At 44.1% G+C, this 13,332-nt stretch overlaps 1 protein-coding gene across 2 annotated transcripts in view; it reads left to right on the forward strand.

Moving 5' to 3' along the window:
• Positions 1-1,708: 1,708 nt before the first annotated feature.
• LOC105894942 (maltase-glucoamylase, intestinal-like) overlaps positions 1,709-13,332 on the forward strand; it is a 38,297-nt gene continuing 26,673 nt past the window's right edge. For both annotated transcript variants that reach the window (XM_031563181.1, XM_031563180.1), the window contains exons 1-12: positions 1,709-1,887; positions 3,397-3,523; positions 3,936-4,027; positions 4,224-4,344; positions 4,442-4,551; positions 4,913-5,064; positions 6,191-6,362; positions 6,722-6,821; positions 7,048-7,160; positions 7,656-7,781; positions 8,193-8,324; positions 8,485-8,601. In XM_031563181.1, coding sequence (XP_031419041.1) covers positions 3,397-3,523; positions 3,936-4,027; positions 4,224-4,344; positions 4,442-4,551; positions 4,913-5,064; positions 6,191-6,362; positions 6,722-6,821; positions 7,048-7,160; positions 7,656-7,781; positions 8,193-8,324; positions 8,485-8,601 — 1,362 coding nt within the window. In that variant the 5' untranslated portion in view covers positions 1,709-1,887. The remainder of the gene's footprint in view (positions 1,888-3,396; positions 3,524-3,935; positions 4,028-4,223; positions 4,345-4,441; positions 4,552-4,912; positions 5,065-6,190; positions 6,363-6,721; positions 6,822-7,047; positions 7,161-7,655; positions 7,782-8,192; positions 8,325-8,484; positions 8,602-13,332) is intronic.

Below are 13,332 nucleotides of genomic sequence, written 5' to 3' on the forward strand. Positions count from 1 at the left end.
TGTAGACCCGTCTGCTCTGTTCTTTTCCCTCATGCGTTTGGCTCCCCCCACTCAGACCCACACTCACTGTCTTACACTGGAAGTTCATCAACTTCACACTACTCTCTGTCTTTCTACACTCTCTTGCTCTCTCTCTCTAACACACACACACACACAATCTCCCCTTCTCTCTCACACACACAATCTCTCTATCTACGTGTGGTGGGCCGACTGCACAGTGGTTAGGCCTCTCACCAGCCTGTTCTACAGACCTGCGCAGCCCCACTTCAAGCCAAGCTATGGCTTAACTAGTCGTAATACAGGCTAGAGACAGAGATGAGTTTTCACAAAAGCATAGGGTTTTATTTGAGCAAAGTTTAAAAGGAAAAGGACAACAGTTACATATGCACTGGTACTGATAGGAGGGCTTTGATGTGCAGACCGTTCAGGAGCTAAGCATCCATGGCCTACTGAGTTTAACCTAACAAAAAGAGAAAACAGAAACAAAACACACAAGCACAGCAAATGATATGATCCAACCCAAAATCAAATGATAAATAAATCAGTGCTGCCAAATCAAATCACCAAACACAATCCTTGGGTGTAAAACCAAACATCAAAACTATGGCAGGAAAACTCAGCAAGGCCCTAGCACACTTATCACTCTGGGATAACACAACAAAAATAAATAAACTAAAATTACTCCGACAGTGTGGTTAGTCAAACAGTACAGTGAATCATATACTTATAAGAACAAGACCAGTTTGATTATGGTCGAAATCGCACACGCACTTACACCCCACAAGCATACAATACACAGAACGCACCGCAGACACGCCACAACTACACCATACAGCCTGCCTGGAGCACGTCAGATGTTTAGTTTGTCAGGTAGCTCCGTTGGATTAAACAGAACGCAAACTAGAAACACGCCACACAATCTTTCCCACGAGCTCAACCAGCAGACAACGGTCTAACCCTACTCTGGCCTGCAGACCATGTAACTGCAAACACCTGTGTGTTTAAATAGGCCCAGGCTAGTAGAGAAACGTAGCAGGGATCACCCTACCACATACGTATTTATCTATCTATCTATTATTGTGATGTTCTTTCTCAGTTGTTGTGATGACAACTTAACACTGCTCTCTGTCTTTCTCTCCATCTCTCTCTATCTCTCTCTCTCACACACACACACACACACACACACACACACACACATACACACACACACACACACGTAGTCATTGTGACCTGGACACACACACACACACACACACACACACACACACACACACACACACACACGATTTAAATTCTAGTAAACATTCTTTGATGTGTGTCCACATAAATATGTCCTCACAAACATGTCCATTTTCTTGAGCCACACACAGATACAATGTTTGCTGAATAGAGCTTGCTGGGAGTGATGAGGATCATGTTCTGATCATAACAATATGTGTTTGTCATGTTGACATGATTTGTGACATTTATTCTACACTGTATTCTCCACTCATGTTTGTCTCATTCTTCAAGAACTGCCTATTTTTGTCCCACCTTTCTTGCTCTGTCCTTATTTCATCATGCGCTCTCTCTCTCTATCTCTCACACACACACACACACACACACACACACACACACACACACACACACACACACACACACACACACACACACACACACACACACACACACACACACACACACACACACACTCAAACACACACACACACACACTCAAACACTCCCACTTCTCTCTCTATCTGGCCACCACAAAAATATTACATTTCTAAGATTCTACTACATAACACAGAGGACCTAGTCCTAAGTCAGGAGTGTGCGCTTTACTTTACTTGGACCTTGAATGCCAAACATTGACAGTGTGGAGTAATACTGTACTAGGAGGCAAAGGTAAGAAGCATGCAAATGTCTCACAAAAGTCATTTCTCTGATTACGTTCTTTGCATATAGAAATATTTTGTTAGTCAGCATTGTGTGCTGAAAACTGTTTGAACACTGACTGGTCATAGGGTGCGATAATATTGCTAACATTCTGAAAATGACTAATGTCTACACTACCAATGTCTACTTTATGTCTCAAAAACTTAAAAAGTCTTTTTTACAGTTTGGGTAATATGGGAAATATTATGTTCATGTGACATGAGAAAAGCTGAATAATACACTGGGAATAATCTCAGTTTAACATGTCATGTGTGCTAGTACTGAATATGAAACTGTAGTAGGTAACCAATTAAGGACTTCCCAGAGTTGACAGTTCGCAGGGTTTAATATTTATGGACATTTTGTTGTTTTAGGGATGACCATTGCTAGCCTTTTGGGCATTCAATAATAAGAAATTGTAGGTTTGTAAGATGAGGATTATTAAAAATAAATCACTTAGCAAGCTGGTTCATATCAACACAATGCCCCCCCCCCCTCAGATTGGCTGCCATAATAATGTACCTTATAAATAAACTTGAACTTGAACTCAGTAGAATTTTTGAAAGTTCTGGCTTTAATATTTGAAGTCGTGATTCCCATGTAGTGCTCAGTAACCTGTTTGCTTTCCTTACTGCTCAAGCACTTACAGCTGGGTCAGCCATCAGTGTGTAAGACTGAGCATCAATCAGTTCATTGCTACACCCGGAGCAGTAATATACACATCAAACCCCTACACCACTCTACACTACCATGGGCAGATCCACAAGGAATAAAACCAAAGACTACAGGGATGTCAAGTAGAGAGAGGGAGAAAGAGGGAAAAACATGCTGTGGACTGTGTTTATAATTTAGATATAAAATGGTGTATAGCATTCTTCTGAACACTTATGAGAATACAAAAAAAAAACAGGATAAAAAACTGGGAAAAAATGTGAAGGTTCTTTCAAGGCCAGATGAACCCTTTATGATTGATAAAACATTCTTCAAAAGTTCTGGTATCCATCACGCTGATTGCATGTGAGGACTGACTGAATGTCTTCAGCATGGATGAATGTTATATTCATGTTCCGTTCATCTCAGGAGAGGTTCATTGAATGGCAGCTGAGTTTTAACCTTTGAGGTAAATATATCTCACTCAAGAAAGTCTTTCACCTGAAAGGAGGGAAATAAATGGCCCTGAATTTGGCCCTTACCAATACCTGTATCTGATTTGGACTTGAGTCAGGAGTAAATACTGTAATTAACTGGAGTTAATAATGGCAAATCACAGCAATTAAAGAATGAAAATGTTACATTCAAATATTGTTATTCACATTATTATCTTAAAAGTGACCATTTAGTTTTAGTCGAGGTTTTTAGTTTTTCATCGTTTCATTTTAGTTTATTTCCCCATATAGTCCTGGTAGTGTCCAAGTGAATGCATTTGTGTGAGCTGTTTTTCTTTTGTCTTTGTATGTCCTTGTGTGCTGGTCGCTGGAGATGGGGAAGAGGAAGTTCTCGGGGCTGGAGCTCATCCTCATTGCGATGTTCCTCCTGGTCAGCGTGGTCGCCGTGGCGCTGGTGGTGCTGCTGGCCACTGGGGAGCCTGCAGTGATCACAGAGGGTGGTGAGTCGGGAGAATACGCGGCAGAGTGCACACACAGACACACACACAGACACACACACACACATACACAGGACAGGACGTCCAGTCAGAGAGCCAGGCCATGGTAGACCGGGATAGCATTACCGACTGGATACTCAGTGAACGCTCAGTAAGTGAGGCTGTCTGTTGAGTTTGCTATTTATAAATGCCTAACTGAAGCCGGGGACAATTAGCTGCGCCCGCACTGTACCCTAAAATCAACCTCGAGTTAACCTGGGACAATAGGTACCAAAGCACAACCTCATTATGTAGTTGATGGAATGGCCTGTCTGTCCGTCTGTCTGTCTTTCTGTCTGTCTGGGAAACTTTTTGGGAGGTGATGTCAGGATAAGAGCACTCAGAATGTTTACAAACTGTCTGTGGTGATTGGCAGAGACGCCAAAGCCACCGGAGGTAGTCCCCCAGTGCCGGAACATGCCGCTGGCTGAGCGGGTGGACTGTTTCCCAGACTCGGGTGCCTCTCAGGTAGGTCCTCATTACATCTACGTAACTCCAGCTGAACAATCTCTGCCATCCGTGGGGCAAGATCGCAGGGCAAAGATGTTTGGTGTTTGTAGACTGATTTGAATGCATTTGTGGTTGTTAATCTACAAAGCCACTGGCATGGTGGAGCTACTGTCTGACGCAGTCCTCAACATGCCCTGTGATGTGTCCCCCACAGAGAAAGTGTCTGGAGCGTGGGTGCTGCTGGAAGCCTCTTGATGAGACCAACGTGCCTTGGTGCTTCTTCTCGGAAAACCACGGATACAATGTGACTAGTGATCACCAGCCAAGCAGTACAAGTGAGATCCTGTCTGGACTCATCAGTATTGTTAAAAATGACACGGTGGTGTTGAATTGTGCCCTGCTCAACATGACCCCTTCTCCTGTTTCCTCCAGAGGTGGAAGCTGTCCTGAAGAGAAAGACAGCTCCCTCCCTCTTTGGTGCTGACATGGAGGAACTGTCCTTCCATGCTGAGATGCAGACAGAGAACCGACTGCGCTTTAAGGTGTGTTAAGGGTTCAGTTTTTAGTTCTTAGTGGCATTTATTTGTAGAAATGGAATATAGTATTCATAATTATGTTTTCATTAGTGTATAATTACCTGTAACTATGAGTCTTTAGCTTAGAATGAGCCTTTCAGATCTGTATAGGGAGTTGGTCCTCTTCCACGGAGTCCGCTGTGTTGCGCCGCCATGTTTCTAGAGTAACCCAGAACGGCCAAACCAAAACACTGGCCCAGCAACCTTACCCCTAGATGCCACTAAAAACTACACACTGTACTTTTAAACCAAAAATAGCTAATAGATGCATTTAGGCTAAAAGAATATCTCTCTTTTTTCCAATTTGCTACCACTCACCCCTCTAAAGATTACAGATGCCCACAAGCCCAGGTTTGAAGTACCCCATGAACACGTGAAGCCTCCCGCCAATCCTCCAACAGGCCCACTTCAATACGAGCTGGAGCTCGTCAAGCAGCCTTTTGGCATCAGAGTTCGCAGGGCATCCTCCAAAAAAGTCTTGTGAGTGCACACAAACACACACACACACACACACACACACAAACACACACACACACGCACCCACACACACCCACACAAACACACACATACTGTCTTTGTTCCAGCTGTCTTGAGTCTATCATGTATCTGGCTCAGTGGCTCGCATCAGTCAAGGTCCAGAATATGTAATTTGACTCTCCTCATTTGTAACCAACAAACATCAGCTGGAGAAAACATCCATGTCGGGAATGAGAGGGAAAATTTGCATCGCCACTAATGGACCGTTTACCTCTGCTGCACGGGCTAGCACGCTAGCACGCTATCCTCATTCATGCTGACATGAGCCTGAGTGGCTGTCAAGATGGAACAGCAATAGTGGTTGGCTGACACTCTTGTCATATCGCTGTAGATCCCCTAGGGGGTGAGGGGGACACACTCTGTTTTCCATGTACTGATCAGATTATTATGCCGTTCTTTTTGGGAAGAGGAGCCTGGTTTGTTTGGCTTGTTTGGTGCCTCTCAGCCATGTGTGGAAAGACACTAATTACAGTGGGTGTCATTCAGCGGTCCACGTGTACGAACAGGAGTCAATTAAAGCCTCATTATGAAAGAAGAGGAGAAATGTGATGGATCACTTATTCATCCCCATTCCTGTCATCCTCCTGTTATTTGAGGAAGTTGTGAGTGAATGTTGCTCTTTTTGTTTATCAGTCTTGTACGCCGTGAGAGTGGTGGCTCTTGTCCTGGTTAAAGTCTGCTTGTTATCATTGATGATGGAACGTCTTTTGGACTTCTTTCACAGTCAATCACTGGACAGTGTCGACTTTATTGGTTTATTGCTCCTAGAAATATGGAATGCTATAAAAGTATATTACGTATAATGTTAATCACGGCTTGATTGTTTTGCAGCTCTGATAAGCTTAACAGCAGATAATAGTTCACATGCACAATACAATTCATGAAATTTTGCAGCTAGAAAAAAAATCATGGAAAATTGTATTCCCCTGAAGAATAAACAATATAACGACATATGATACACAAGGGGGAATACAGATGAACCGACACCACCATTCAATATCATTTTGTTCCTACACACGTCACACATAAGTATGTTTAATTGCTTTGGTTCTCTCTCACACCTGTCCAGGTTTGACACCACTATAGGCCCACTAGTGTTCGCTGATCAGTACCTTCAGCTCTCTGCGAAGCTTCCCTCTCACAACATCTACGGGCTGGGCGAGCACGTGCACCAGCAGTTCCGCCATGACACCAACTGGAGGACCTGGCCCATCTTCACGATGAATGCTTTTCCCAATGGAGTGAGAAAGAAACACATACACTCACCCATCCCCCCCTCTCCACCACGCACACACACACGCACGCACGCACGCACACACACACACACACACACACACACACACACACAGACACAGACACAGACACAGACACAGACACAGACACAGACACAGACACAGACACACACACACACACACACACACACACACACCAGCAGCAGCAGACCCCAGTACACAAGCAATACATCCAGGCTTTGCATGCTGCTGTGTCAGTATTTCCATGCTGTGAACTATTTGAGCAATAAGTCATTTCTGCCACACACAGTGACCAATGGGAGGGCAGGCTCTGACTCTGACTTGGAGCCCCCTCTCCTCACTTCTAGGGAACTCACAACCTCTATGGGCATTACCCCTTCTTCCTCTGCCTGGAGGACGACAGCGGCAAGTCCTTTGGAGTCTTCCTGATGAACAGCAATGCAATGGGTAACGGCGCCATGCCTGAGCACGCCACCTTATCACACAGTCTCAATCTCTCAAGCCTTACTGCGAGGGTGGGGGTGGGGGTGGGGGTGCGCGCTCCCTTGTACAGAGGAAAGTAATGTCTGTTGACATGCCTCGCAACGTGTTTTATTTCGTTGTGGTTTTGGTGAGTTGGTGGTAAATTGCAAAACTTTTCTTCCTCTCCCTGCTGTGGCTGGATCCTGTCCAGAGGTGACCATCCAGCCTGCCCCTGCGGTCACCTACCGGACCATCGGTGGAGTGCTGGACTTCTACATCCTCCTGGGGGACACCCCGGAGGCCGTGGTGCAGGAGTTCACAGAGGTTAGACGAAGGCACAGCATGAATAAGCAAATGCCATCTTTGAGCCTAATTATTCATATCTTGTTGTGTATCAGAGGACAACATTCTTCCACCAAATTGTTGTGATGAACTGTAAGTCTCCCTCATTCCCAAGTTGCACAGTGATATATTATTACATATATATTTAAATATGTAGGCTATATGCATACTGTATATAGTGTGTGTTTACTCTCAGTAGATTATATTGTCTGTTCTCATATATATGTATCACATTCTGCATACATCTAGCATTTTAGTTGGCCTGGCTTAGCATAAAAATAATACGAGTTTTGTACACGAACATAGACACACAACCTTAGTCAGCCTGGGTTAGAATATTTGTAATGTTGTTCAGAATAATTTATCATATTGTAATTTGTTTTTGTAACTCGTATTATTGTAATTATGTAGCACTGAACTCTTAGGTTAGATCAGATTTACTGTGTTCTATCGTAACTGACTCCCGTGCTCCTGCAGTTGGTTGGCAGGCCAGTTATCCCTCCCTACTGGGCTTTCGGGTTCCAGCTCTCCCGATGGGACTACGGAAGTCTGGACGAGGTGAAGAGGACAGTGGAGAGGAATCGTGACATTGATCTGCCTTATGTATGTATCACACACACACACAAGCACATACACACAGACTGAGACAGAGCGCCAACTGTGCAAATGACACACACATCTATCAAGTGGCCTAATGGCTGTCAAATTATTGACTGCTTCTGGTCTGAAAGGAGGCTTATTTCCTTAAGACGAACACACCACATGCTCTTCAGTCCACTCCAACAAAGGAGATAACCACTCAGCTAAATATGTCTCCTACTGATTAACATTAGCAAGAGACTGGCAACAGATTGGCAGTAAATCAAAGCACAGACCAAGACAGAATGTGCAATGATATTTTAGGTCATTAAGGCAGCCTATTTAAGCTAATGCTCACATCAAGAAGAAAGGATAGTTTAGATGCTGGAGTGTTTCAATGTTTCTGCACATGTGACTCATTTTTTAACCTTACAGGATACCCAGTACACTGACATTGACTACATGGAGGACACAAAGGATTTCACATATGACCTTGTGAAGTTTAAGGACCTGCCTCAGTTTGCTGACTACATGCACGAGAAAGGCCAGAAATACATTCTCATTCTAGTGAGTCATTGGGAGGCCTTCAGCCTTCAGTCCTCAATTTGTCCCTCTCTCACTTTTGGCATGTTTGTAGTGAAGGCTTAAATGCTAATATCCCATAACTGCTGGACATCCTGCACTCTCTGACCTTCTTTGCCTCTGCTCCCCCCCCCACCCCTTCCAGGACCCTGCCATTGCCATCAGTCCCAGGCACAATGGGCCGTACCACTCCTACGACAGGGGGACTGCAACCAACTCCTGGGTCACGGAGGCAGACGGGACGACAGCCCTTATTGGAAAGGTTTGCATTGAGTCCCTCATTAGGCAGGAAAATAAGTCTGGGGTTGTTTACCCTCCACTCATAGCATCCAGTAAAGTTAGGGTGACAATCATTATCAGAGTAAACTCCGATCAAGGGCATTGCCTGCATTTATGTCCTGCCATCCGCTCCCCCCCCCCCCAAAAAAAAAACACCTAAACTGCCTGTCTCTCTGTGCGGGAAAATGCTCAGAGCGCAAGTGGGGAAAAAAAGTTCACTATGTTTGCTTTGCTTCAAGGTCATTCTTTCCATGTAAATCAGGACACCCAATAGGAAGTCACATGGCAATCAGCACAGGTGTTTGAGTCCTCGATCTTTCATTCGCGCTCCAAAGTGATGTTAGCCATTTAGCCGGGTGCAATAAACCAACAGGTAACATCAGTTACATATCAAACGTCTCGGTTACTTACGTAACCTCGGTTCCTTAAGCAGGAACCAGATTTAACACAATGGTACATGACGTCAAGTCATGGCTACAAATCGAAGCATTTATCTATTCACGCCTGAAAGGCCGCGAGATCTGTCAGCGCGCGCTCCTGGCCCCGCCTTCCAGGAGCTCTATAATATCATTACGCGCCCTCAGATCTTCCTCGGAAAGAAACTGAGCAAGACAATCAATCCAAGGTAACACTGTACACGCCAACCTTGTTATATCTGGTTCCTGCTTAAGGAACCGAGGTTACGTAAGTAACCGAGACGTTCCTTATCGCAGTTCACTGCGATATAACACAATGGGACCCTATACATTCCCGCGTGATAATACAGTGGCAGCCAATTACACACACCAGCTCTACTGAAGCCTTTGCCCTCATAGAGGTTCATACGGCCGCTGGCGGTGAACATATTAACAGGGCAACCTTTGTCATAGGCGGCAAGGATCGCGATCCTGCGCCTGTAGGAAACCACCCTGGAGTGTTTCATGTGCAACAAACATGTAGACACCGATGAACACACTTATCATATACATCGTTCTCAGGTCAGGGGATTCAGAGATCGCTTGCCTGCAGAACACCATGAATTTAACAGGGCCACCTTTATCATAGGCGACAGGGATCCGTGATCCTGCGCCCGTAAGAAAACCCTGGGATGTTTCATGTGCAACATAACATGTAGACACTAATGAACACACTTATCATATCTATCGTTCTCAGGCCAAGGGATTCAGAGATCGCTTGCCCGCAGAACGCTATGAAGAAAACTAGGTTCAGCCACATCTAACATATAAAATCTAATGAAAGTGAGGCGAGAACTCCAGCTTGCAGCTTTGCAAATATCTTCCACTGAGACGCCCTTTAGTAAGGCCCAGGAAGACGAGACCCCCCGCGTAGAGTGCGCATGCAACTTCTCCGGGGGATCTAAAGACAAGCTCTTATAAGACAACACGATAGCCTCTACTATCCAACGGGAGAGGCTCGGTTTTGATAGAGGTCTGCCTTTTGCGCGTGCACCGAAGCACACGAATAGCTGATCTGACTGTCTGAAAGCTCTAGTGCGCTCTGCGTAACAGCGGAGAGCGCGCACTGGACAGAGTTTATTCAAACGTTCCTCCTCTGCTGACGCAAAAGGAGGAGGCGAGAAAACTGCTAATTCAATCACCTGATTGCGGAATGGGGTTACCACCACTTTAGGTGTGTAAGCAGCATTAGGTCGCTGTAGGTACACTGGAATTCGCCCATTGTGGTTGACTTTAATCAGTAACTTGTCTATGGGTTCCCCCGGAAACTACGTCAGGTTTTACCTGTCATAAAAATGTAACCTGATGCTTTTCTTAACCACGCCCACCTGAGCGTGGATAATAGTTGCATTCCGTGGTAAAGATGTGACTTTTTTCTCTCTGTCGGCGCCCACCTGGCTAGGACCCCTCTCTCTCCCTCCTGGCATCGTCCGCGAGGAGCAAGCCTCTTGGACCTCCAACACCGCGTGAGCACACCGTCAACCGGTGAACAACCAACTCTCGTTGTTCTCACTTCTTACGGCCGACACACGCCTAAGATCTCTCAGTCAACGAACTGCTCAGTGAGACGAAGTAAAATTTAGCGAAAACAGCTAACATTAGACCTGCTAGCTAACTCTACAGAAGGCAAACTGCAACGTTCTGAGCGATCAAATCCTCCGACCTAAACTGCAGTAAAACAGAGACATCACAGCAAGGACAACTTTCTCCAGCTACGGACGGCATCATCACTTCTGCTGTTTCAACATCGGACCAAGGTTATTATAGTTTTGCATTTTTCACTAGTTTTTATTTTTATTTCGTTTTGACTTTTTGTTTTCAATTTCAGTTTAGTTTTAATTAGTTTTTAAAGCGGGTTTGCTAGTTTAGTTTAGTTTCTATTTTTTGAAAATGCTTAGTTTGAGTTTAGTTTTTTATTAGTTTCAGTATTAGTTTTAGTCTTTACCACGGAATGCAACAGACCAAGGGGGGGGCCAGTTAGGGAAGCTTAATTTTTTTGCTTGCAAAACAAAATGCTCAAAATGAATAGAAGATACAAGCTATAATAAATCATATGTAATAAAAACTCACCAAACATACCATTTAAAAAAAAAATATTCACTTAGGACAGATGAACAGCCATCCACAAAAGACAACTATGAAAGATCTGTGTCAGACGTGTGTCAGTCAGAATTTGCGCATGTCCTGTTCAAACAGACAGGAGACAGGGAGACGGTGAGGCAGGGACGAGCTGTTGTCGCTACACAATGGTAGTCCTTTGGGGGATCGTAGTCCCTCACATTGCGCATGCGTCATTTTGCGACACTGTCGACTGCTGTCGACAGCGAAGCCGCGCGCGCATGCGTCACAACGAAAGATCCGTTTTCAATCATGGAGAAAAGCGACGAAAGCCAGTTTTTTTGAAAACATGACCATTTATTTAAAAACAAAGAAGATGTCACAGTGGACAAAACAGATGAGGTGGAGGATCAAAAAGTCTCTCCCCAGTTTCGTTTCATATGTTGACGTAGAGCCTTATGCTGTTAGCCGTTTACAACATAATTAAATATAACATTAAATATACCCACATTATGCGTTAAGACAAGCCCCATATGTTGACGTTTAAACCGTTTACAACATTATTAAATATTACGTTAAATAAACCTACATTATGCGTTAAGACAAGCCAGATATGTTGATGTTGATGTTGAGCCTTATGCCGTAAACCGTTTGTGTCTGAGCATGCGCAATGTGAGGGACTACGATCCCCCAAAGGACTACCATTGTGTAGCGACAGCTGTGCCTCATCTCAGATTGCGCAATCCCTCACAAACTGGTTTGAGCGCATGGGTAGAACCGATTTAGCCTTGCTGATCTGACGTAATGCCGCAGTGAAAAAGCATGGAGAGGAGGCAAACAGTACCTCTGCTTCAATGAAGGGAGCATGCGAGAGCCAACTGGTCGGGTTTATGCTTGTTCTGCCGTTACTCTTTTTATATTTGACCTTGACTACGAAAATGGAAGATTCTATAGCTAAGCTAAAACATTTCTCATAACTAGACTTTCAATCAAAACGTGAATTGATCAATAATGGGAGACCAATGCCGTAGCTAAAAGGTATGCTTCAAACGACGGGACAGAAGATAACTCGATCGACTTCTCACAACCAAAGCCAAATTGCTTTGAAAATATTTTGAACCTCAATAATAGATTTTGGACGTACAACGGAGACCCTCAGGGGGCCTGTGCAACTTCGTAAGAGTTCATATTCACGAGTGCATAATCACACATATTAACACGAGTTCATCACAAGCTAGCAGCTGCCAACTGTATGTAGCCACCTTACCAGACTATGTGTGTGTAAAGAATGCTGATATGAAAAACAACCAGTAGTCAAAGTGCAAGCTGCCAATAGAATGGTGATTTAAGCTACTGTATTGGGTTTATATATTTGTAAATCTGACTCTGAAGTGCCTCACCAGCCACGAACCTCACCGCACGTTACTGTTCCAAGTAATCCCAAATAGGACTCTGTCGCTTTCTCCCGATTTTTGCCGTTATGAAACCAGGTGAGGGGCGTGTACTAAAAGTGGTACGGCGGAAGATAGACTATAAGGCTATGTATGAAATAAATTGACATCTATGAAATACATTGACAAAGACGAAAACTAAGGACATTTTCTCTATAATTCTATTTTATTTTAGTTAGTTTTACAAAGACACAATACAGTTTCAGTTAGTTATCGTTTTTTTATAAAGCCTCGTTTTTATTTTTTTTTCAGTTAACGAAAAAAAAAATCACACCTCGTTTTCGTTTTTTCGTTAGTTTTCGTTAACGATAATAACCTTGCATCGGACTCGCCAGTACGACCCTTTTCATAAAGGACTGGTAACTCTGACATTAACTGGGCATTTTAGCTATCCTAGCTATTCACAACCTGGCTAAGCATAAGACTGTTTACATGCCATTGTTCATGTGTTTCATATGTTTTGTTAATGAACGTAACTGTTTATACATTTTCATTGTTAGTTGGTAGTCGGCTTCGCCACACCATCTGGGTTATCGTTAGGATTTCTTCTCAGACACATAGGGTCTTGCATGCATCACTAACCATTTCCCTCTTTCCTAACATGGCATCTTAATCGCGCACGATTACATATACATTGGCCTTCACATAGCCACACACGCGAAGAGAATACTCGAACTTCACGCTGCATATAGGCTCGTCCTTGTTCACATCACATGTATGTTCGCGTACGTGCACACACATGCACGCGGA

This window comes from Clupea harengus, chromosome 25, assembly GCF_900700415.2.
Source record: "Clupea harengus chromosome 25, Ch_v2.0.2, whole genome shotgun sequence".
Classification (NCBI taxonomy): domain Eukaryota; kingdom Metazoa; phylum Chordata; class Actinopteri; order Clupeiformes; family Clupeidae; genus Clupea; species Clupea harengus.